The 25959-nt window shown below is 45.5% G+C and overlaps 1 protein-coding gene across 1 annotated transcript; it reads left to right on the top strand.

Moving 5' to 3' along the window:
- On the top strand, nt 1-25278 carry SLC22A17 (solute carrier family 22 member 17). The gene is made up of 10 exons (XM_060780016.2): nt 1-201; nt 2354-2698; nt 9993-10096; nt 10318-10472; nt 12832-12997; nt 14214-14347; nt 14789-14894; nt 16882-17105; nt 21037-21148; nt 22078-25278. The coding sequence occupies exons 2-10, from the start codon at nt 2363-2365 to the stop codon at nt 22391-22393; spliced, it is 1653 nt and encodes a 550-aa protein (XP_060635999.2). The 5' UTR covers nt 1-201; nt 2354-2362; the 3' UTR covers nt 22394-25278.
- The last annotated feature ends 681 nt before the right edge of the window (nt 25279-25959 follow it).

Below are 25959 nucleotides of genomic sequence, written 5' to 3' on the forward strand. Positions count from 1 at the left end.
AAAGAGGAGGAGGAGGAGGAGGGCTGGCCCTGGAAGCGGCGTCTGCGCAACCTTCCACGGAAGCCAGGATCCTGCGAGACAGGCTTAGGGGGCCTGCCCGCAAGAGAGGAGCCTTTCAGAGGGGAAGGCCAGCTGCAGGAGCCCCTCGATGGGCCGGGGGACGCCTTGGATGGGGAGCCCACCCTCCCCGCCCAGCGCCTGGTGAGCTGGCCCGACTGCCTTTTGTTCTCCCCGCTTCCTTTCCCCTTCCTTCTTCCTTCCCTCTTTCCTCCTCTGCCTCGCCTTCCCTCCTCCTTAGCAGCCTTTCGCGTTCCCCTCTTTCCTCCTTGATCTCCTCTCTCTGCTGTCCCATTGCCCTTCTCCAGACTCTCTCTCCTCCCCCTTTCTCTTCCACTCGAAGCCTTTCGCGTTCACCTCTTCATATGATATTTTCCAGGAAAGGGGGGGGGCTCCCTTTATCCATCTCTCTCCACCCACCTCCATTCCCTTCCACTCTTCTTAGGGTCTCTCACATTCCACCTTTTCCTCCCTTTTCCTCTCTTCTTTATGCTTTATTTCCCTGCGCTTCCTATGAAAGGGAGAGGGAGGTAATCCCTTTCTTCCTCCTATTCCTCCTCCTCCACCCTTCAGGCCTCTTTTCCTCCACACCCCCTTTTTATTCTCCATCTCTCCTTTTCCAAGGAGACTGCCTCCTTCCTTCTTTTCTTCCTTCTTTCCTGCCTTCCTTCCTTCGTTCTTTGCTTCCTTCCTTCCTTCTTTCCTTCTTTCTTTCTTTCCTACCTGCATACCTGCCTGCCTTCCTTTCATTCTTTCTTTCCTTCCTTCCTTCCTTCCTCCCTCCCTTCTTTCATATCTTCCTTCCTTTGATCTTTCCTTCCTTCTTTCCTCTGTCCCTCCCTTCGCTCCTTCCTTCCCTTCTTTCCTTCCTCCTTTCCTTCCTACCTTCCTTCCTTTCTCCCTTCCTTCTTTCCATCATTCCTTCCTTCCTCCCTTCCTTCTTTCATATCTTCCTTCCTTTGATCTTTCCTTCCTTCTTTCCTCTGTCCCTCCCTTCGCTCCTTCCTAACCTTCTTTCCTTCCTCCTTTCCTTCCTACCTTCCTTCCTTTCTCCCTTCCTTCTTTCCATCATTCCTTCCTTCCGTCTTTCCTTCCTTCTTTTTTCCTTCCTTCCTTCCTTCCATTCTTCGTCTCTTCCTTTTTTCTTTCCTTCATTTTTTCCTTCCTTTCCTTACTTCCTTCTTTCTTTCTTTCCTTTCTTCTTTCTTTCCTTTCTTTCATCCTTACTTCTTTCTTTCCTTCCCTTCTTTCCTTCCATTCTTCCTCCCTCCCTTCTTTCTTTCCTTCATTCCTTCCTCCCTTTCTTCCTTTCCTTACTTCCTTCTTTGTTTCCTTCCTTCCTTCTTTCCTTCCTTTCTTCCTCTCTCCCTTCTTTCCTTCCTTCCTTCCATCCTTCCTTCCTTTTTTCTTCCTTCTCTCCTTTTTCCTTCCTCCTTTTCATCTTTCCCTCCTGCCTTCTTTTTTTCCTGCCTGCCTGCCTTCCTTCCTCCCTTATTTCCTTCCTTCCCTTCTTACCTTCCTTCCTTTCCTTCCTTCTTTCCCTGTCTCCCTTCACCCATTTCATCTCTCTCCCTACACCTGGACTTTCCTTCCCCATTTATACTCCTTACCCCCTCATAGATATGGAGGGACAGATTTGCCCTTGATCTGTTTTTCCCTTAGACTGACGCCTCCACCTTTTATTTCTTCATCCCCTTTACCACCTCTCCAGTCCTCTCTCTTTTCTGCTCACCACCCACTCTTCCTTCACCCGTCCTTTCGATTCTTTCTCTCAGGTCGTCTCATCTTTTTCTCCATTTCTTCCCCTATTCCTTCCTTCCACACCCCTTTTAGTCCATTTCTCATCTTCTTTCTTTCTCCATCTTCCCCAGTTTCCATTCACTCCCAGTTTGGCTTTCTTTGCTTCCAATTTTCATAGCATTCCCCTTCTTCCTGCCCTTCTTTTTCTTTCCTTTCCTTCCTTCTCAGTCTTCATTCATAGCTGCTTTGAGTTTAATTTAAGAGAGAGGAAATTGATTATTATTATAACATACGCTTTAATACAGGCATGAGCAAATTTGGACCCTCCGGCTGTTTTGGACTCCAATTCCCACCATTCCTACAAGCCTCAGGCTCCTTCAGTTTCCCTCTCAGACGCTTAAGCTGTTAGGAATGAGGCTGTTAGGAACGGTGGGAGTTGGAGTTGGAGTCCAAAACACTCGGAGGGTCCAAGTTTGCCCATTCTGGTTCTGGATTATATGGCAGTGTATATGGCCCCCTCGGTTTGCCCAATTTCTCTACTTTGTTCTCTCTGCAGACGCTGGCCATGGATTCGAGCCCCCCGACTCCGGACCCCGGGGGTCCTCGGAGGGACTTTGCGGCCCCTGCATCCGAACCGGGGCCACCCTCCTTCGAATGGCTGCTCGGGCGGCTGGGAGCTGGGGGACGGCGCCAGCGTCTCCTGCTGGCCCTGAGTTGCCTTCCCTGCCTCCTCCTGGGACTCGGGGATGGCTCTGACTCCCTCTTCACCCTGACACCCCCCAGGCACTGCAAGGACCCCAATGGCACCCGGCTGCCTGAAAACGTGACCTGCCAAGACACCCATTGTCCGAACTGGGAGTACGGAGGGCTCCCAGCGCTCACCAGCAACCCAGTCACAGAGGTGAGAATTATAGTTGCAGGAGACCCCAAGGGCCATCCAATACAACCCCTTACCATGCAGGAAAACACAATCAAAGCTATCTTGACAGATGGCCATCCAGCCTATGCTTAAAAACCTCCAGAGAAGGAGACTCCATTATACTCCTAGACAGCAGCATATTCTACTATCCAACGGTACTTATCATGTATATAAATAAAAATGTAATTTTCGTTTGTGGGATTAACATAATTCAGAAACCACTGGTCGAATTGACACGAAATTTTGACACAATGCACCTAACAATCCAAAAAGTGTCCATCACCCCTAAAAACACACACAACCCCCCCCCCCCAGCAGAACACACTTTAAACCCCCCAAAATACACCATATATACATACACTCATTCACACACACATTCATACACACATATACAAAACACATATACACAGACTGGACCACAGCAACACGTGGCAGGGGACGGCTAGTAGAATCATAAAATCCTAGAGTTGAAAGAGATCTCATGCACCATCCAAACCAACGCCCTGCCAAGAAGCAGGAAAATCACATTCAAAGCCCTTCCAACAGATGGGCATCCAGTCTCCGGCAAAGGAGATTCCATTACACTCCGAGACAGCAGCAGATTTTACTGTCCAACAGCACTTATCACAGAATCATAGAGTTGGAAGAAATTTCATGAGCCATCCAGTCCAAACCCCATTCTGCTAAGAAGCAGGAAAATTGCATTCAAAGCACCCCCGACAGATGGCCATCCAGCCTCTGGTCAAAGGCTTCCAAAGAAGGAGCCTCCACCACACTCCAGGGCAGAGAGTTCCACTACTGAACAGCTCTCATCATTAGGAAGTTCTTCCTAATGTTCAGGTGGAATCTCCAGGGCAGCAGAAAACAAGCCTGCTCCTCCTCCCTAGGACTTCCCCTCACATCTTGATCAATGGCCCTCCTAACGTCTCCTCTCAACCTTCTCTTCTGCAAGCTAAACATGCCCAGCTCTTGTTCTCCAGACCCTTGATCCTTTGAGTCACCCTCCTCTGGACACATTCCACCTTAGAGTCAACATCTCCCTTCGCTTGCGGTGACCAGAACTGGACACAGTGTGATTCCAGGTGTGGTCTGACCAAGGCAGAATAGAGCATGGGTAGCATGACTTCCTTGGATCTATAATAATAGATAATAATAAAACTTTATTTATACCCCGCTACCATCTCATGCCGGCCACATGACCTTGGAGGTGTCTACGGACAACGCCGGCTCTTCGGCTTAGAAATGGAGATGAGCACCACACCCCAGAGTCAGACATGACTGGACTTAATGTCAGGGGACTACCTTTACCTTTACCTACCATCTCCCAAGGGACTCGGTGCGGCTTACATGAGGCCGAGCCCACAATACATCAATACATGCAATAACAACCACAATACAAAGCAAAATACAAATACTAATACAAAGCAATTAAAAATAAAACTCATACATAAAAAGCATAAACATTGAACAATAGCACAAAACACATTTAAAATCTATGGCTGGGCCAAATGTAATTAAAGTTAAAAAAATATAATGCTGGGCATGAACAAGATAGAGGAGGTAGGACGTTGGTGGAAACGTACAAACAATCCTAAATCAGTATAAAGTACTTTTAGAGGACATAATGCTAAGGGTTCATTATTCTGGGAAGGCACACTGGAACAACCACATTTTCAAGCTCCTCCTAAAGACTGCCAAAGTTGGGGCATGCCTGATGTCTTTAGGAAGTGAGTTCCAGAGACGAGGGGCCACCACCGAGAAGGCCCTCTCTCTTGTCCCCACCAATCGCACTTGCGATGCAGGTGGGAGTGCGAGTAGGCACTAGACTCCTATTTTTGCAGGCCAAAATCTCATTGGCTAGCTTAAGCGGCTGAGGGGGAAAAGGAGAAGGCCCGAGGTTGTTAGGAATGGTAGAAGTTGAAGCCCCAAACACCTGGAGGGCCCAAGTTTGCCCATACCCAATCTGTATCGGGTATTTCCATTTCTGTTCATAACAGTAACAAAATGACAGTTGTGAAGTAGCAACAAAAATAATGTTATGGTTGGGGGGTCACCACAACATAAGGAACTGTATTAAGGGGTTGTGACATTAGGAAGGTTGAGAACCACTGTCATAGACTAAAGCCTACCTCACACTGTGAGGCCTACCTCACAGGGAAGCCTCTTCACACAGACTGAGAAGTTCTTCCCTCACTGAGGCAAAAACGAACGCTAACAGGCTTCGGCCTACTCACTCTCCTCAGGGCAACGCTAGCTTTGGCCTACTAACTCTAATAGGCTTCGGCCTACTCACTCTCCTCAAGACGACCCTAGCTTTTGCCCAATAACTCTAACAGGCTTTGGCCTGTTCACTCTCCTCAGGCCGACGCTAGCTTTGGTCTACTAACAGGCTTCGGCCTACTCCCTCTCCTCAGGGTGACACAAGCTTTGGCCCATTAACTCGTAACAGGCTTCGGCCTACTCCCTCTTCTCGGGGTGACACAAGCTTTGGCCCTCTAACTCTTAACAGGCTTCGGCCTACTCCCTCTCCTCAGGGCGACACAAGCTTTGGCCCACTAACTCTAACAGGCTTTGGCCTACTCCCTCTCCTCAGGGCAACACAAGCTTTGGCCCACTAAATCTGACAGGCTTCGGCCTACTCCCTCTCCTCAGGGCGACACAAGCTTTGGCCCACTAACTCTGACAGGCTTTGGCCTACTCCCTCTCCTCAGGGTGACACAAGCTTTGGCCCACTAACTCTAACAGGCTTTGGCCTACTCACTCTCCTGTAATTTTGCTACTGTTATGAACAGAAATGGAGGTATCTGATACAGATTGGGTATGGGCAAACTTTGGCTCTCCAGGTGTTTAGGGCTTCAACATCAGGCATGGGAAGGCTTTGGCCCAGTAACAGGCTTCGACCTACTCCCTCTTCTCAGGGTGACACAAGCTTTGGCCCACTAACTCTAAAAGGCTTTGGCCTACTCACTCTCCTGTAATTTTGCTACTGTTATGAACAGAAATGGAGATATCTGATACAGATTGGGTATGGGCAAACGTTGGCGCTCCAGGTGTTTGGGGCTTCAACATCAGGCATGGGCAAGCTTTGGCCCACTAACTCTAACCGGCTTCGGCCTACTCACTCTCCTCAGGGCGACACAAGCTTTGGCCCACTAACTCTAACAGGCTTCGGCCTACTCCCTCTCCACAGGGTGACACAAGCTTTGGCCCACTAACTCTGACAGGCTTCGGCCTACTCCCTCTTCTCAGGGTGACACAAGCTTTGGCCCACTAACTCTAACAGGCTTTGGCCTACTCACTCTCCTGTAATTTTGCTACTGTTATGAACAGAAATGGAGGTATCTGATACAGATTGGGTATGGGCAAACTTTGGCTCTCCAGGTGTTTAGGGCTTCAACATCAGGCATGGGAAGGCTTTGGCCCAGTAACAGGCTTCGACCTACTCCCTCTTCTCAGGGTGACACAAGCTTTGGCCCACTAACTCTAAAAGGCTTTGGCCTACTCACTCTCCTGTAATTTTGCTACTGTTATGAACAGAAATGGAGATATCTGATACAGATTGGGTATGGGCAAACGTTGGCGCTCCAGGTGTTTGGGGCTTCAACATCAGGCATGGGCAAGCTTTGGCCCACTAACTCTAACCGGCTTCGGCCTACTCACTCTCCTCAGGGCGACACAAGCTTTGGCCCACTAACTCTAACAGGCTTCGGCCTACTCCCTCTCCACAGGGTGACACAAGCTTTGGCCCACTAACTGACAGGCTTTGGCCTACTCACTCTCCTGTAATTTTGCTACTGTTGTGAACAGAAATTGAGATATCTGATACAGATTGGGTATGGGCAAACTTTGGCTCTCCAGGTGTTTGGGGCTTCAACATCAGGCATGGACAAGCTTTGGCCCACTAACTCTAACAGGCTTCGGCCTACTCACTCTCCTCAGGGCGGCACAACTTTGGCCCACTAACTCTAACAAACTTCGGCCTACTCACTGTTTCAGTGTTTACCTCACCAAATTATTATTTATTTTGTATCAAAAGCATTGCATAAATTCATATGAAACTGAGACTAGAAGGAACGCAGGTGGCTTTTGACCAAAAATGGGCAACAGCAACGGCATTGTCTGTAGCCTCCAACAATTCTTCCTCTGTACATGAGGCAGGGCGTAGTGAGCAAGCATACAGATGCGGGGTTGTCTGTTCTGCTGCACAGTCACACAAGGTGTGGGATTCTTTTAAGTCGTGCCATTTTGCCAGGTTGTCTTTTGATGTGCCCACTCCACTTCTGAGTCTGTTCAGGGACTCCCAAGTTGCCCATTCTTGGTTTGCCTCACCTCACCAGATGTGCTCTTGGGATTAAATTGATAAAGTACAAAGAACTACGTATGGCCTTTTTGACCTTCTTAAAGGAAAGGTAAAGTTTGGAAAGTAAAGTGCCACTCCTTCTCTCCGCTGTTACATTCTTGCACTCCTACAGAGTGTGTTTAATTTTAAACAGTCACCAAACCAGTTTTTGGTGCTGGCGGCAGGTCTGGATTGGATGCAAAAGGCCGAGGAGGCTCCTAGCCGAGTGCAGAGTGCCCTTTTATGATTACACAAGAGGAATTCGAGGCCTGCTCGAAGGTGCTTCTCTTGTTTTGCAATGAGCTCTAACTGCATGAAAGCATTACATAATGGGTTGTTGTAGGTTTTTTCGGGCTATATGGCCATGGTCTAGAGGCATTCTCTCCTGACGTTTCGCCTGCATCTATGGCAAGCATCCTCAGAGGTAGTGAGGTCTGTTGGAACTAGGAAAAAGGGTTTATATATCTGTGGAAATGTGTATGGCCATGTTCTAGAACAGGGATCATCAAATCTTTTATACAGAGGGCCAGGTCCCAGCCCCTCAAACTGTTGGAGGGCCGGTTTATAATTTGAAAAAGAAAATGAATCAATTCCTATGCACACTGCACATATTTGTAGTGCAAAAAACACTTAAAAACAATACAATAATTACACAGAGAAGCCATTGAAATACACAAGCATGTGGACAATTTCAACAGAAAGGAGGAAACCATGAAAATGAACAAAATCTGGCTACCAGTATTAAAAAACTCTAAAATTACAACAGCACAACAACAGAGAGGAAACAAACAAGGACATCTAATCACCTCTCAACAAAAGTTTGCTCCAGGCACTGTCCGGCCATTACATGCTAATCAAGGTGGTCAGTTGAAACATTCACACCTAGCTCCAGCAGACAAGAGTCCTTTGTCCCACCCTGGTCATTCCACAGATATATAAATCTTTTTTCCTAGTTCCAACAGACCTCACTACCTCTGAGGATGCTTGCCATAGATGCAGGCGAAACGTCAGAAAAGAATGCCTCTAGACCATGGCCATATAGCCTGAAAAAAACCTACAACAACCCAATACAATAATTAAAATGAAAAACAATTTTAACAAATATAAACTTATTAGTATTTCAGTGGGAAGTGTGGGCCTTCTTTTGGCTGATGAGATAAGGTTGTTGTTGGGTTGTTGTAGGTTTTCCGGGCTATATGACCATGTTCTAGAGGCATTTGTTGTTGTTGTTGTTGTTGTTGTTGTTGTTGTTGTGTGCTTTCAAGTTGTTTCAGAGTTAGGTTGACCCTGAGCAAGGGCTGGGTAAATGACCTTGGAGGGCCGTATCCAGCCCTCGGGCCTTACTTTGAGGACCCTGGTTCTAGAAGCATTCTCTTCTGACGTTTCGCTTGCATCTATGGCAGGCATCCTCAGAGGTTGTGAGGTCACAGATGCACGTGAAACGTCAGGAGAGAATTGTCGAAGGCTTTCATGGCCAGAATCACTGGGTTGTTGTAGGTTTTTTCAGGCTAAATGGCCGTGGTCTAGAGGCATTCTTTCCTGATGTTTCGCCTGCATCTGTGGCAAGTATCCTCAGAGGTTGTGACCTCACTACCTCTGAGGATGCTTGCCATAGATGCAGGCAAAACGTCAGGAGAGAATGCCTCTAGAACATGGCCATATAGCCCGAAAAAACCTACAACAACCCAGTCAGGAGAGAATGCTTCTAGACCATGGCCATATAGCCTGAAAAACCTACAACAACCCAGTGATTCCAGCCATGAAAGCCTTCGACAGTACAGCATTACGATGGTTGAATGAAAAGTAATGCCTCCACCTTCGTCACTCCTCAATAGATGACAGTTCTGGTATCTGGCAAGTACTGGCTTGTTCAGTAGCTCTCCTCTACAGTTTCATTTTGACAGGAAGCCTTTGCATTGAACAGTTGTGTTGTTAAAGTGCAAAATATGGAACCTTCGCAGACAGTCTATCAATGCAACTTAAGCAACATGCAGTCATTGAATTCTTGACAGCAGAAGGTGTCACCCCACAGGAGATTAATCAGAGAATGCAAGCTGATTATGGTGATTGTGTTGATATGAGTACTGTGCGTCGATGGGCGAGTAAGTTTAAAGATGTTGAGGTGGGAACATCTGACTTGCGTGACAAACAAAGAGTTGGATGTCCTGTGACAGCAACCACTGAGTTTCACAAGCAAAAGGTTGACAGATTGATTCAGGGTGATCGTTGTATCACTCAGAGAGAAATTTCAAGCATAAACGGCATTTCACAAGAACGTGTGGGTCACATTATTGCTTTCCTTGGCTATTGGAAGATCTGTGCACAATGGGTACCCAGGATGCTGACGACTGAAATGAAAGCGCACAACAGAATTTCAGAGACTGGATTTCACCACCGTACGGCATCCTCCATACAGTCCAGATTTAGCACCGCTTGACTTCCATCTGTTCCCGATAATGAAAAAAGATCTGGGGGGACATTATTATGCTTCTGATGAAGACATTGAGAGAACTGTGAGACACTGGTTGCAGAAACAGAGTGTCAACTTCTTCCGTGACGGATTCAGAAAACTTGTTCATCGTTGGCAGAAATGTATCCAATTGTCTGGTGATTATATGGAAAAGTGAATTGTGGAAAAGAGCACATTCTAAGGATTATTTCTGCATTTGATTTATTAAAATATTCCCATCCAAACCCAAGTAACAAAGGTTGAGGCATTACTTTTCATTCAACCCCTGTACATAATTCTAGGTCTTCCAGCCCAATTTTACAATCAGCTTTTGCTGGAATGGAGTCATAGAATCGCACTGGGGAAACCTAGAGGTTTCCTAAAGATGGTGTTTTCAAATTAAAGGCATGAATATATAATCAAAGTCAAAACGATAAATGTGGGGATGTGCATGTAATTCATGTTTCTGGTCTTGTGTGTTTCTTTAGTGGTCCTTGGATTGCTCACGTGCTTGGGTTGTCCCCTTGGAGCAGCTTTGTTTCCTCCTGGGCTTTGCGGCGGGGTCCCTTCTTTTGGGTCACCTGGCAGACAGGTAAGGCTGTAAGATGTTTTAGAATATGTCAGTGTGGTTATATAGCAGGCATGGGCAAACTTGGGCCCTCCAGGTGTTTTGGACTTCAACTCCCACAATTCCTAACAGCCTACCGGCTGTTAGGAATTGTGGGAGTTGCAGTCCAAAACACCTGGAGGGCCCAAGTTTGCCCATGCCTGGACTATACACAGACTATAACTTCCCATGCCTCTTGTCTTCAGCGTGGGGCGGCGCAGCACTCTCCTGCTGGCGTTGGCACTCGGCTGCCCCGCAGGCATCTTGGCGGCATTTGCGGCCTCCCCCTCGGTGTTCATGCTGGGCCGTTGCCTTTGGGGAGCGATGCTGGGAGGCATGCAGCTTGCCCTCTACCTTAGCCGTGAGTATTCCCTTTACACCTTTGACACACAAGGAGTTTTTGTTTTCCTGCAGTAGCATTGTTTGGAAAGAAATACTATTCAGTTGGGATTCGGTGGTACGGGGTCCATCTGAGCTAAAACCTTATTGCACATGGCATTCGGGACAACCCACCTTGTACCTGAAGAAGGTTGTCCATCTGTGCAAAAACCTATTCATGTGACATTTAGGACAACCCACCTTGTGCCTCAAGAAGGTTGCCCATCTGTGCAAAAACCTTATTCCATGTGACATTTAGGACAACCCACCTGGTACCTCAAGAAGGTTGTCCGTCTGCATAAAAACCTTATTGCACATGGCATTTGGGACAGCCCACTTTGTACCTCAAGAAGGTACAAGAACTGCCCCTTCAATCTTAACGTTCAGGAAACAGGTGAAGACTTGGCTTTGGGGATTGGCATTCGATGAATGAGCCATTTTCCTGTGATATGGATGGATGACGACGAATAATAATTTTTGATGACGACTGACCACTGTAATCATATTACTGTATTTGCTATTTTAATGTTTTAATGTGATTTTGAATATGATGTTTTAATGAGTGTCTGTAATATTGATGTTGGAAACCGGCCTGAGTCCCTCGAAAGGAGGTGAGAAGACCGGTATACAAAACTGCTAAATAAATAAATAACGTTGTTGATCTGTGCAAAAACCTTATTGCACATGGCATTTGGGACAACCCATCTTGTACTCGAAAAAGGTTGTCCATCTGTGCAAAAACCTTATTCCACATGGCATTTGGGACAACCCATCTTGTACCTCAAGAAGGTTGTCCATCTGTGCAAAAACCTTATTGCATGTGGCATTTGGGACACCCCACCATGTACCTCAAGAAGGTTGTCCATCTGTGCACATGGCATTTGGGACAACCCACTTTGTACCTCAAGAAGATTGTCCATCTGTGCAAAAACCTTATTGCACATGGCATTTGGGACAACCCACTTTGTACCTCAAGAAGATTGTCCATCTGTGCAAAAACCTTATTGCACATGGCATTTGGGACAACCCACTTTGTACCTCAAGAAGATTGTCCATCTGTGCAAAAACCTTATTGCACATGGCATTTGGGACAACCCACTTTGTACCTCAAGAAGATTGTCCATCTGTGCAAAAACCTTATTGCACATGGCATTTGGGACAACCCACCTTGTACCTCAAGAAGGTTGTCCATCTGTGCAAAAACCTTCCATGTGACATTTAGGGCAACCCATCTTGTACATCAAGAAGGTTGTCCATCTGCATAAAAACCTTACTGCACATGGCATTTGGGACACCCCACCTTGTACCTCATTCAACTTCAATAAGGTTGGTATTATAGATATATACACTTGTATAAGAAGATTTAGTAAGTGTAGAATCTACGCAAATGATAGATAACTATAACCTACTCACAAAAGAAATTACCTTTAAGATATGAAAAGATATGAGTTTGAATAAATACATTAATTGATTAAATAAGGAGAATGATCATTCACTATGCAAATCTGGAAGAGAAGAGGAGAAAAAAGGGACAATTTAAAAAGATAAAAGAAATCAACACAGAGTTTCAGTGAGTTTTCTGGGCTATCTGGCCATGTTCCAGAAGCCATCTCTCCTAATGTTTCACCCACATCTATGGCAGGCATCCTCAGAAGTTGTGAGGTCTGATGGAAACTAGGCAAGTGGGGTTGATTAGCATTGAATGCCCTTGCAGCTTCAAAGATTGGCTGATTGCTGCCTGGAGGAATCCTTTGTTGGGTGGTGTTAGCTTTTTTATTCGTGACAGAAGCTACTTGAGAAATTCTTGTCTGGAGTTCCCCTGGGTTTTTTTTTAGTGTTGTTCTTTATTTACTGTTCTGATTGTAGAGTTTTTCAATACTGGTAGCCAGATGTTGTTCATGTTCATAGTTTCCTCCTTTCTGTTAAAATTGCCCACATTCTTGTGACTTTCTCTGTGTAGTCTTTCCAGACAAGAATCAATCAGGGCCAGCTAACACCTCCCAACAAAGGATCCCCCATGCAGCAACCAGCCAGGCTTTGAAGCTACAAGGCCATTAAGTGCTAAGCAAGGTGGCCAATTGCAGCATTCACACAAGAGTTCTTTCTCCCACCCTGGACATTCCACAGATATATAAATCTCACTTGCCTAGCATTCAACTGACCTCAAAAAACCTCTGAGGATGCCTGGCATAGATGTGGGTGAAATGAGAGGAGAGAATGCTTCTGGAACATGGCCAGAAAACTCACAGCAACCTATATAGGGACAACTTGAAACAGGGAAGAATTGCCAAGTTAAAGGCTAGTCAAAGCCTTAATTTTGTTCTCTCTCCCCATTTTTAAAGGCTTGGAGCTGTGCTGTCCTCCCCAGCGGCTGCCTGTAGCCATGGCAGGAGACCTTCTCATGGTGGGAGGCCACTTCCTACTTCTCGGACTGGCATTGGCTTGCGGAAGCTGGCGGGTCCTTCAAGGAGTGATGTCTTCTGGACTTGGGCTTTGCCTGCTGTATGGGTAAGTAATGTTGCATTGCAAACATCTCCCCAAGTCCAACCCCCTCCCCCTAATTTTATCTGTGAGCTGACTCAGGTCTCAATTCAGAAGAAAGGTGGCACACCTATGTCTATATCTATATAAATAAAAATGTAATGTCCGTTTGTGGGATTAACAGAACTTAAAAACCACTGGACGAATTGACACCAAATTTGGACACAAGACACCTAACAACCCAATATATGTCCTTCACTAAAAAAAACTTGATTTTGTCATTTGGGAGTTGTAGTTGCTGGGATTTATAGTTCACCTACAATCAAAGAACATTCTGAACCCCACCAACGATGGAATTGAACCAAACTTGGTACACAGTTCTCCCACGACGAACAGAAAATACTGGAAGAGTTTGGTGGGCAGCGTCCTTTGGTTTTGGAGTTGTAGTTCAGTTACATCCAGAGATCACTGTAGACTCAAACAATGATGGATCTGGACCAAACTCTACAAGAATACTCAAATGTGAACACTGGTGGAGTTTGGGGAAAATAGAATCTTGACATTTGGGAGTTGTCGTTGCTGGGGTTTATAGTTCGCCTACATTCACAGAGCATTCTGAACCCCACCAACGATAGAATTGGGCCAAACCTCCCACACAGAACCCCTATAACTAACAGAAAGTACTGTGTTATCTGGTGGTCTTTGGCGATACCTCTGACACCCCCTTGCGACCCCCCTCCGGGGGTCCCAACCCCCAGGTTGAGAAACACTGATTTAACAGAACCCCCATGAGCAACTGAACCTACTGGCAGAGTTTGGGGGAACTGACCCACCGTGGTGGGAGCTGTAGTTTATCCTGCAGCCCAATATCACATGGACCCCACCAATGATGCATCTAGAGAGCAAACTTGGCCAACATATTAAACTTTTAAGTATTGATGAGGTTTCAGGGGGTTAACTTGGCATGATGTGAATTGTAGTTCACCCACAACCTTATGCGTTTTGTAAAATAAAAAAATGACTTTTTCAAATAACGCAGGTAACGCCAGGGACCCAAGCTAGTAAATAAATAAAATAAATACAAATAATCGCTCACCATTGTCCAAGGTTGAAGGGAGTTGTTGCCCATCTCCAGTCTAGACGTTGGCCATCCACAGCCTAGAAGTTGTTTGATTGTCTCGCAGGAGGATTGTTAAGGTCTGTGTGCTTCTCTGTTTCCCTCCCCTTCCCCGTCCTTTCCTAGATGTCCTGGATTTTATCCCGAATCTCCCCGTTGGCTTTTGGCCACTCGCCGCACAGCTCAGGCCAAGGAGATTTTGATCGATCTGGCCCAAGGAGGGGGTGCCCAGGAATCAGAAGCTCAAGAGGCATTAACAGGTATGTTTTGGGAAATGCCAAAGCACCGTTAAATCAAAGTAAATTGACCTATAGTCATCAAATCATAGCTTAAGCAATGGGGGGGAGGCCTGAACAAATTTGGGCCCTCCAGGTGTTTTGGACTTCAACTCCCACCATTCCTAACAGCCTCAGGCCCCTTCCTTTCCCCCCTCAGCCGCTTAAGCGGCTGAGGGGGGAAAGGAAAGGGCTTGAGGCTGTTAGGAATGGTGGGAGTTGAAGTCCAAAACACCTGGAGGGCCCAAGTTTGCCCAGGCCTGGTGTAGATGTACCCAACTAAAATGATGTTGAAGGTAGCTGGAGGAGCATGGGTTCATCATCTTTGTCCTCTATGGCTTTCCATGTTAATTCTGGAAGGACATCTCTTCTCTTCTGAATGCATTTCCTTCTGTCCTCCTCCATTCTGCATCTTCTCTTTGGAAGAACTGGACAACGCCTGCCATCTCCCTGCTGCGGCCCAGATCTCTCTCCGCGCCCTCCTCTCCTGCAGAAACATCTGGAAAAACATCCTCATCCTTGGTTTTACCACGTAAGTGGCTCCTGACACGATGTCCCTCAAAAGCAGACATTTGAGGGCAGGACGGGAAAAGAGCGTGAGATGGTACAAAAGGAGAAAATCCTTCAAAGGTGGCAGGGAGCGAGCTTAGAGCTGAGAAAAGGAAACTGGTGGCACCACAGGAAACTGTTCACACACCTTTGAATGGAAGTCTAGTTCAAATCTGTATGTTTTGAGCTATTTCTGAACCACTATCATGAAAATGTAAATTCTTCTCTTGATAGGGAATGTTGTCTGGTGGTCAAGCTGGCCAGGGGATTCTGGGAGTTGTTGTCAGTAAATATCTTGTCCAAACTCTTGAGCAGTGAACAACAACTTCCTGTTTTTGTAAACAAACAAGTATTTATTTATCATATCAGAAGCAAACAGAGGGTGCAGTTGTAATGTATTTAAAAAACACAAAGTTTTAAAAACTTGGCATTATACTAAATGTCCTTTGACCAGTATCTGGCCACTTGGAGTGCCTATGGTGTTGCTATAAGGAGGTCCTCCATTGTGCATGTGGCAAGACTCAGACTTCATTGTAGTAAGTGGTCTGTGGTTTGCTCTTCTCCACACTCGCATGTCATGGATTCCACTTTGTAACCCCATTTCTTAAGCTTGGCTCTGCATCTCGTGGTGCCAGAGCACAATCTGTTCAGTGCCTTCCAAGTTGCCCAGTCTTTTGTGTGCCCAGGAGGGAGTCTCATTTGGTTCGAGCCATGGATTGAGGTTCTGGGTTTTTAACCTGTCACTTTTGGACTCTCGCTTGCTGAGGTGTTCCTGTGAGTATCTTAGAAAACTATTTCTTGATTTACGGCGTTGGCGTGCTGGCTGATATCTGACCAGGGGATGGTCCTGAGATGTCACTATCTTGGTCCTTTCATTATTGACTGTTACTTCCCGGCAGATGTCAGGTGGTGCAATAGCGTCTAAAGAGTATAATTTCTCCAGTGGTGTAGGGCATAGACATTCTGTGATAATGCAGCATGCCTCAATAAGACCCACATCCACTGTTTTAGCGTGGTGAGATGTGTTTCATACTGGGTATGTGTAATCAGTAGCAGAGTAGCAAAGTGCAAGGGCAGATGTCTTCACTGTATCTGGTTGTGATCCCCAGGTTGTGCCAGTCAGCTTTTTTATGATATTGTTTCTAGCACCCACTTTTTGCTTGATGTTCAGGCAGTGCTTCTTGTAGGTCAGAGCACGGTCCAGGGTAACTCCCAGGTATTTGGGTGCGCTGCAATGCTCCAGTGGAATTCCTTCCCAGGTAATCCTCAGATCTCGACATGTTTGTCTGTTTTTACGATTTAAAAGGTCAGCATGGTGGTCAGCAGGTGGATCCTTGGTCAGCAGGAGGATCCCTCCCTGTGACTTTAAGGAAGTCACAGGGAGGAGAGAGCAAGCTTGTTTTCTGCTTCCCTGGAGACTAGGACGGGGAACAATGGCTTCAAACTACAAGAAAGGAGATTCCATCTGAACATGAGGAGGAACTTCCTGACTGTGAGAGCCGTTCAGCAGTGGAACTCTCTGCCCCAGAGTGTGGTGGAAGCTCCTTTTTTGGAGGTTTTTAAACAGAGGCTAGATGGCCATCTGCCAGGGGTGCTTTGAATGCAATATTCCTGCTTCTTGGCAGGGGGTTGGTTCCAACTGTATGGATGGCCCATGAGGTCTCTTCCAACTCTATGATTCTATGATTCTAAGATGAAAAGCACATATCTGTGTTTTAGATGGATTAGGAATCACTTGATTTTCCCTGTAATAGGCAGTAAGAGAGCTTTTGTTCAACCATTTCAAAAGTCCCTGCTTGGGTGGTAATGGCACGATCGTCAGCATAAATGAAACTCTTTGTCCCTTCTGTCAGTGCCCGATCATTTGTGTAAATGTTAAACATTGATGCTAGCATCAACAAAGAAAAAAGTAAATACTCAACTATGCCATACAATCTCTGCACCTTCCTCCCTCCTCCTCCCCGCTGCAGATTCATTGCCCATGCCATCTGCCACTGTTACCAGCTCGCTTGGGATTCCCTGGAGGACCCACACACCAAGTTCTACCTCTCCTACCTGCTGTCGACCGGCAGTGCGGGCCTGGCCTGCCTCTTCCTGTGCCTGAGCGTGGACCGGTATGGGCGACGAGGGATCCTCCTGCTGACCACCACGTTGACTGGCATCGCCTCCCTGATCCTGCTGGGCCTGGGAGAGTGTAAGCATGATGGAGCATTGCGCATTGGGCTCACATGCTAGGAGGCTGGATGGAGATTTGGGCTGCATCTGCACCATAGAATTAATGCAGTTTGGCACCACTTTAACTGCTACGGCTCAGTGCTGTGGAATCCTGGGAGCAGGAATGACCAGAAGACCTTTCTTCTGGTGGTTTGCTTTGATTTTCCAAAACAACAACAAAAATGTTGTTCTGGTATTGGAAAGAAGAAACAATACATCATGAACGGTGCTGAGAGAACTCTCTAGTGGCCACAGTATTGTATTTCTTCTATTCTAAGATACCCATATAAACATCTCTAAAAACTGGGTGCACCTTGGAATCGCAAGTAAGATAGATAGATAGATGGATGGATGGATGGATGGATGGATGGATGGATGGATGGATGGATAGATAGATAGATAGATAGTTTTGATGATACTGAAAATAGTAGACATCTTAGAAGCAAAGAAATACAGTAGATGGGCAGCCACATGTAGCCTATAGACTACCACCAGAATTCGGCAGCAAATTCTGTTGATGATTTTTCTCTATCACTAACAAAAAAAGAACAAAAACACGCAGAGCAATGTTATATTTTCCACAGGAGGGTTTTCTTTATCGCAAATCATATGGTTGCACTATGTATTGTCGAAGGTTTTCATGGCTAGAATCATTGGGTTGCTGTGAGCTTCCTGGGCTGCCTGCCGTGTTCCAGAAGCACTCTCTCCTGACATTTCACCCACATCTATGACAGGCATCCTCAGAGTTGTGAGGTCTGTTGGAAACTAGGCAAGTGGGCTTTATACATCTGTGGAATGTCCAGGGTGGGAGAAAGAACTCTTGTCTGTTGGAGGCAAGTCTGAATGTTGCAATTGGTTACCTTGGTTAGCATTGAATGGCCTTACAGCTTCAAAGCCTGGCTGCTTCCTGCCTGGGGGACTCCTTTATTGGGAGTCGTTAGCTGACCCTGATTGTTTCATGTCTGGAATTCCCCTGTTTTCTAAGTGCTGCTAATCAATGTGGCCATTTGCAACATTTACACTTGCCTCAAGCAGACAAGTTCTTTCTCCCACCTGGACATTCAACGAATATATAAACCTCACTTGCCTAGTTTCCAAGGCCTCACAACCTCTTGAGGATGCCTGCCATAGATGTGGGCTAAGTATCCAGAGAGATTGCTTCTGGAACATGACGATACAGCCTGAAAAACTCACAGCAACCCAGTGATTCCGGCCATGAAAGCCTTTGACAACCTATCTATCTATGTATCTCACCTGCAATTCCAATGCACACCCCGTTTTTAGATATGTTTACATGGGCATGAAGTATGCAATATATTAAACCAGTTTCTTCTGCAGCCTAATCCATAGGAATAAAAGGATATCAGGAAGTTAGTAAAACCCAGGACTCAGGCTGCAAACCCAGTTCTCATTTGTGGAAGATTCAACTCCATTGTTGTGTTTTCCAGATGCTTCTAGGAAGCCCAAAATAGGTCTTGAAGCTAATCGCTTTTCCCCATTTCTTCTGTTCAAAGCCAAAGCTGATCAACAACCTGGATGTTTGCTGTAGTCGTACTGCCAAAACCATATTTTGAGTATTGCTTGTCTAAGAAAACTCCACAAGATTCATAGGACTGCTATAAGTCGACAGGAAACTTGAAGGCGCATACGTACGACAGCTCATCACCAGTGAAAGTTCTGTCCTTCGCCTTGCATTGGTCTTAATCCCCTTTTAAAGCCGCCTTAAACGGGTGGCAGCAAATACTGTTAAGCCAATTATGGGGTGTTAGGAGGACTTTCTTTTCCCCATCCTGAGCTCAAATACTTTTGTGGGATGATTCTCAAGTCATAGTCATAAGAAGCGGTGATTTCTCTGTGCCCGTTTTCTCAATGCTCAGCTTTATTGGATAATCTTTGATTATCACAGTCTTCTTTTATTGGCCTTTTTCTCCTAAAAAAACTAACAAAACCCTAACGATATGGTCACCTTTTGCGGAAGATATTCTAGTTCATTTTGGTTGGCCTTTTCTGCATCATCCCGGAGTCTTAAGAGTTGTAGGATCAAGTGAATATATTAATTTTGGAAAATGGAAATCTCCAGAACCTTTTGGATATTTTATAATTTTTGGAAAGGCATGACCTTGTTAGAAGTCAAAACCTTTTGAAAAATGATGCCATAACATCTGGGTAAAAGCATGACCTGTTAAGAGTCATAACCTTTTGGGAAAATGGCATTCATGCAAGGCAATTAGGTTTCTCAGCTGTTAAACTGATGTATCTAGGTATGTCTTTGAACTGTTAGGAACAAAAATATGCCATTGCACAACAGTGCACATATAACAGAGTTTCAGAAGTGTTCTTTTTAGTTGCCCCAAAACTTATACTCTCCCTTAAAATATATTTGCTTTTAACCATGCTCTCAAGAGACAAAAATAAGCAGACTTCTTTAGAAATAACCTAGTTGATTTACTCACAAACTTTATGTATTCAGCATACAGGTACTTTGCTTATCATTCCACTTACAGATAGGATTTGAAGTTGTTTCTCTGTGTAGGTGATATAGAGCATCTTTCTCATAATCAACAGTCAATAATCTAAAGCATTTCTCTGTTCTGAGAGTCTAAAAAGCCCAATGGAGTCTTATGGCTTCTGTACAGAATTCTGTTCATACAGACTTCTAAAAGCATACTGTTCCTATGTCTTTTTAAAAGCATACTCTCTTCTAAAATGGAGTCTGAGTCCTGAACAATCCCAGTTCTGATTACATGGTTTGCAGCCCCACCCACAACAAAGATTTAAGGTAAAATTGTATACCAATACACATACATACAATACAATAAGCAATCTGAATTATATCTATATAAATAAAAATGTAATGCTCGTTTGTGATATTAACAGAACTCAAAAACCATTGGACGAATTGACACCAAATTTGGACACAACACACCTAACAACCCAATGTATGTCCTTCACTAAAAAAAAAAATTGATTTTGTCATTTGGGAGTTGTAGTTGCTGGGATTTATAGTTCACCTAAAATCAAAGAGCACTCTGAACTCCACCAACGATGGAATAGAACCAGACTTGGCACTCAGAACTCTCATGACCAACAGAAAACACTAGAAGGGTTTGGTGGGCATTGACCTTGAGTTTGAGAGTTGTAGTTCATCTACATCCAGAGAGCACTGTGGACTCAAACAATGATGGATCTGGACCAAACTTGGCACGAATTCTCAATATGCCCAAATATGAACACAGGCGAAGTTTGGGGGAAATAGACCTTGACATTTGGGATTTGTAGTTACTGGGATTTATAGTTCACCTACAATTAAAGAGCATTCTGAATCCCACAAATGACAGAATTGGGACAAACTTCCCACACAAAACCCCCATGACCAACAGGAAATACTTAAGGCCATCCAGTCCAACTCCCTTCACTGGGGCAAGAACAAAAAAGAGCCATCCAGTCATAGATATAGATAGATATATATGATTCACACACACACACATAGATATAGTATCATAGATTTTAAAGGGACCCCTAAAGAAGGACAATGATATATGGCATGTTCCAAAATAGGCAAACCAGACAATCTCCACATCAACACCGACACAGAAACAACAAGGAATACTGTTTACCCACAAGCATAAAGGAATTATATATATTAGAAACCATTCCTTTATTTTCCAGATCACCAGACTGGGCCACAGCAATGCATGGCAGGGGACGGCTAGTACATAATAAATAACTAGTGGAGGCTTGGGAAGGTTGCTATTTCCAACAATTAAGGACAATGTACATATCTTTCCCATCTCTAGGTCATGGAGGACTTACTTTTGGGGACTACCAATTCCTAAAATTCTGGGTCAACCCATTTCTATCACCATTTGGTTGGTTCTGCTTTAAAATACTGATTTCCCTCTGTGTTGCAGACCTGAACAATGCTGCGCGGAGAACCTTCTCCATCCTGGGCCTGTTCTCTTCCCATGCGGCTGGCTCCCTTAGCATCTTCTTTGCCTCTGAGGTCATCCCCACTGTTATCAGGTCAGATATAAGAGATTTGGGGGGCTTTTGGGGGGGCTCATGGTCCTGGAATAGAAATGATAGAGAAGGATTGTAGTTTGAACACCTTTCCTATCAAGGTTATGTCTTACCTTCTGATCTATCCTTTCTTGCACAGCTTCTTTGATTGAAACTCCATTGCTGTTTGCCCTGTTCCATGTTTTCATTATCATCACACACTGGAACATGTATCAGCAAACTTCAGCCCTCCAGGTGTTTTGGACTTCAACTCCCACAATTCCGAACAGCCTACCGGCTGTTAGGAATTGTGGGAGTTGAAGTCCAAAACACCTGGAGGGCTGAAGTTTGCCCATGCCTGCTCTAGAAGAAGAGGGATTTTTACTCTGCCAAGTCACACAGAGCTAGATCTACAGTGATAAATGTTTTCTTAGTGTGGATTAGGCTTGTGCACAGATTCGGTTTGGTTGGTTCCCTTTGGCCAATCCGGCTTGTTTGGTTTGTTCAGTTGGCCAAAAAGTAAGGGCTCAGCCAAGATTTTTTTTTTGTTCAGTTGGCCGTAATGATAAAGGCTCAGCCGCCACATTTTTTCGTCCAGAACGGACCACATGGCAGCCGGTCACAGCTCTTCCCCTATTCGGCACCATGCAGCACACGGAGTGGCTGCTGCATGCTGCTCAAATGGGATTTCCCTGTGAGCACTGCCTGTTGGGCCAATCAGACCAGCTGTTAGGAATTGTGAGAGTTGAAGTCCAAAACACCTGGAGGGCCAAAGTTTGCCCATGCCTGGGATAAGGGAGGCTCAACTCATTGATCAGCTTATAATAGGACAGAATTCATGTGACCATCCAGATGTTTTGGAGCTGTCAACTCCCAACAGAGGTCAGGAGTACGCTAATATTTCGAGATGGACATGATTCCACAGAATGAATAAAAGCCACTCTCTTCCGCAGGGGCAAAGGTTTGGGTGTCATTCTGGCTTTGGCTTCGCTGGGCGGTCTGAGTGCTCCGGTGCTCCGCTTGCGAGAGCAGCACGGCTCCTTCCTTGAACACATCGTGTTGGCCTCCCTCAACATCCTGGCTCTTCTCTGCCTGATGCTGCTTCCTGAGAGCAAACGCAAGGCTCTTCCGGAAGGCCTCCGGGACGGAGAACTCTACCGACGGCCATCCCTGCTCCGACGGGCCGCGGGAAGCGAAGGACGAGATGCCGAAGGAGCGACCCGGAGGGACGACGTGCCCCTCCTCTCCACGCCAAACCCCACAAGCTGATGCACCCCACTATGCCTGCATCGGGCCACCATGCACTCCTGAGTAGCAACAGGAGGTTCCACAGTCTCGGCCGAGCTTAGGTTGAGGGCTGCCTCCTGAACAAGGAGAAAGGACCAAGCCTCAGCAAATGTCTGTGTTGCTCCTGCTTCTCCATTTTCTGCTTGTGGCGTAACATGAGGAGACGCCCAACTTCTTCTGCTTTAAGGTCTCAAGGAGTCCATGTCACCCCAGAAGCAGAAAACCAGAGCAGTGACAATTGCACAACAGACCCAAACTTCCCTTAATTTGGACTAGATCTGGATTGGGACCATACATCTCTGGCCCGCTTTTACGAGGGGTGTTCATTAAATTTTTCCCCTGACCCGCTTTCTGTGGACTGAGAGCAATGCAACTTGGCACAGCAATGAGTCCTTTTCTCCATCGGTGCCACCTTGGGACACACACTTCTCCCATCTTTTTAGGCAACTGTAAACATCTCACTTGAAGAAGTCAACAGGTTGCGCCAAAAGCCACGTTGTGACTTCGGAAATCAGAATCTCACAATCTGAAAAATGCTTGCCTTTCAAAAATAACTTCATTGTTGGAAAGAGGTGGAAGTCCGATGGTGCGAGGTTGGGTGAATAAGGGGTTGCTGTCGAATTTCAAAGCCACAGGAGCATGCTTCTTCCATTTGGCCAACAGGCGAGTCTTGCAGAAGGCGGACACCTTTGGTGGGCATGCCACATTGTCTCATGGTTTTGATGGCCTCCCACAATTTCCGCAGCAGTGAAGTATAGTATGGCCCAGTGATCATGGGAGCCTTTGCTAGGAAATTCATCAATATTACTCCGTGCTGGTCCCAAAATACTGTGAGCATGACCTAGCCTGCCGAGAGTTGGGCACGTGCCTTCTTTGGAGGCGGTGAATCATGATGCTTCCATTGCATTGACTGGACTTTAGTCTCAGGATCATAGCGATGGACCCAGCTTTCAGTCTGTTGAAAAAGTTTCCATGTCACATCATTGTTAATAGAGCTGGAGAGCATTTGACTCGTTCCTGCTTCTGGAAAGGCGTGAGCAGCCAGGGGACCCAACGAGCAGATACCTTATGCATGTGAAGATGGTCTTGGGTGATTTTTGCCATGGACCACACACTCAACTTGACATTTTGGGCTAGGTGGCAAATGGTTACACGGCGATTTTCCAAAATGGCAACTTCCACTTGCTGGATGGTGCATTCAGTGCAGAGTGGGGTCACCCTGGAATTGGAGCTGTTTGCACCGAAGTTCGACCACATTGGAATTGACGATGCCAGTCCTTGACTACACCATATGATGGAGAATCATCACCATCAACCTCTTTCATCTCATCGAATGTCTCCTTTGGTGTGCGGCCTTTCAAGTAAAGGAACTTGAGGACTGCTTTGTATTCCACTGGGTCCATTCTCAAACCTCACATCACTTCCACACCTGTAACATCAAAACTGTTATCAGTTCTGAGTTGTAAATTGGCACGTAACCTATAGAGGCTTAAATCATTACACATGTGCAGTTTCAGCATCCTGTGATAAATAGAAGTGGGTCAGGGGAAATCTTTAATGAACGTCCCTCGTAAAAATGAAAGGCTGGAATGGCCTCAAAATGGCTCACTTGTGCAATGAAGTCTCAAGTCAGCTTTCCCCAATGGGGTGCCCTTCAGATGCATGGGGAAAACTGGGTTGAAGAAAGCAGTCTTGGATAAACTATTTATAATTCCTGCATAGTTCTCTAGTCACTTCCCGATAGCTTTATTACAAACAGAAATTGAGAAGTAAATGTCAGAGAGAGAATCTTTATGTGCTGGATGTCCTCCTGGCAGTGAAATGCCAAGGGATGACAGGTGAGAAAGTGTTCGTGTTTTTGATTCAATACCTGTCAATTCTAGATATTCTTGGCTGTTAAGCCCATTCTCAGCTTTTTGGGATCCCTTCCAGTTTTATCAGATTCTTTTCTAATCCGTTCCTATGTAAATGGCTTGTTCCACCCTTTGGGGAGACACAGCCTGCCCTAAAACATACAACTGACACTAGATGACCACCCCTTTGAATCACTTTGTAGCATCGCACCCATTTTACAGATTTTAATAACAGAAGTCAAGCGATACATTTTAAAATCCTTAGGTATTCTAATAAGGAAAAAGGTCAAAGCTTTCAATCTATGCACCCCATGACGACTTGCTCATCATCATAATTTTGATAAACATGTCTAGAAAGGGCTCTTAATGTCTTTTCTTTTTTGCCAATGGAACCAAGGGCATTTGAAGTCTTTTTAATCACTTTAGTTAGTTTCCCTCCAAATAATGCCTGGAGACTCAGTTCTTCCCTGTGGGCATCGGGAAATATATATATTTATCGGTTTTGCTGCTCATATGCCCACAGCTCGAATAAGATGCCAGTTCATTCTGTTGTTCTGCCACAGAGTTATAAATGCCAGAAATTCACAATGGCTATATATTTCCCCAATTCTTTTAATTCCTCCCCTCTTTATAGTCAAAGGCACACAGCTCCTGTCGGCAGCAGTCTTTTAAGGGCATTGATCAGTCTTCACTTGCTCAACACAGATGTGAATACGCAGTGTTAACCCACACGTAATCTCCCATCAAGTATGACTGGTAACTCATTTATGCCAAACGTGAATGCAGATTGGCATCCCTGGTGGGAAGATGTTGGCAATACAAAGGGAAAATCAAGGTGGCCGTGCTATGACAAGACTTCCTCCCCAGATGTTTCAGAATGCAACCCCACCTACGAGATTTGGAAAGGTGTTTTGGCTGCTTTTTAATCCTAAAGGGAAATATAAACTACTGACTGTTAATAAGCTAAATACAGATTAAAGAGGATTCTTGAGAACTCTTTGGTACGTTCCAGAACATGTCTTGGTGTTTTTATCCATCTTCCCTCACATGTTGTGTCTTTGTTTCCCATATTCAACACAGCTCCTGTTGTCACAAAGCTAGTCTTTCAAAAACACTGCTTAGTAATCTTTCAAAGAGCTTCTGGATGAATTGACACAAAATTTGGACACAAAACACCTATCAGGCCGACAAGTGACCATCACTCATAAAAACACTGAAAAAAACAGCAGAAGGGACTTAAAAATCCCCCCAAAATACATTACAATGCATGAGCAAAACCACATACAAATATATATACACAAACACTAGACATCTCAGCGGCTTTTGATACCATCGACCATGGTATCCTTCTAGGGCGGCTCTCTGGAATGGATCTTGGGGGCATTGCACTGCAGTGGTTCCACTCCTTCCTGGAGGACCACATTTTAGTGAAGCTGAGGGACACCTGCTTGGACCCCTGGCCTTTGACCTGTGAGGTCCTGCAAGGTTCCATTCTATCCCCCATGCTTTTGAGCATCTACGTGAAACTGCAGGAAGAGGACATCTGGAGTTTTGGAGTTTGGTGCCATCTCTATGCAGATGACATTCCACTCCACCATGTCATTCCACCAAATTCCAAGGAAGTCTGAAACCTGAACCAGTGCCTGGCAGCCATGATGAACTGGATGAGGCCTAACAAGCTGAAGCTTAATCTAG

Source organism: Anolis sagrei, chromosome 6, assembly GCF_037176765.1.
Source record: "Anolis sagrei isolate rAnoSag1 chromosome 6, rAnoSag1.mat, whole genome shotgun sequence".
In the NCBI taxonomy this organism is placed as follows: Eukaryota; Metazoa; Chordata; class Lepidosauria; order Squamata; family Dactyloidae; genus Anolis; species Anolis sagrei.

Bases quoted from the DNA above. Each gene is read 5' to 3' on its own strand.
- SLC22A17 (XM_060780016.2), top strand. From the start codon at position 2,363: ATGGATTCGAGCCCCCCGACTCCGGACCCCGGGGGTCCTCGGAGGGAC. The intron at 10,097-10,317 runs GTAAGGCTGTAA...TCTTGTCTTCAG, and splicing joins TTGGGTCACCTGGCAGACAG to CGTGGGGCGGCGCAGCACTC. The intron at 21,149-22,077 runs GTCAGATATAAG...TCTCTTCCGCAG, and splicing joins GTCATCCCCACTGTTATCAG to GGGCAAAGGTTTGGGTGTCA.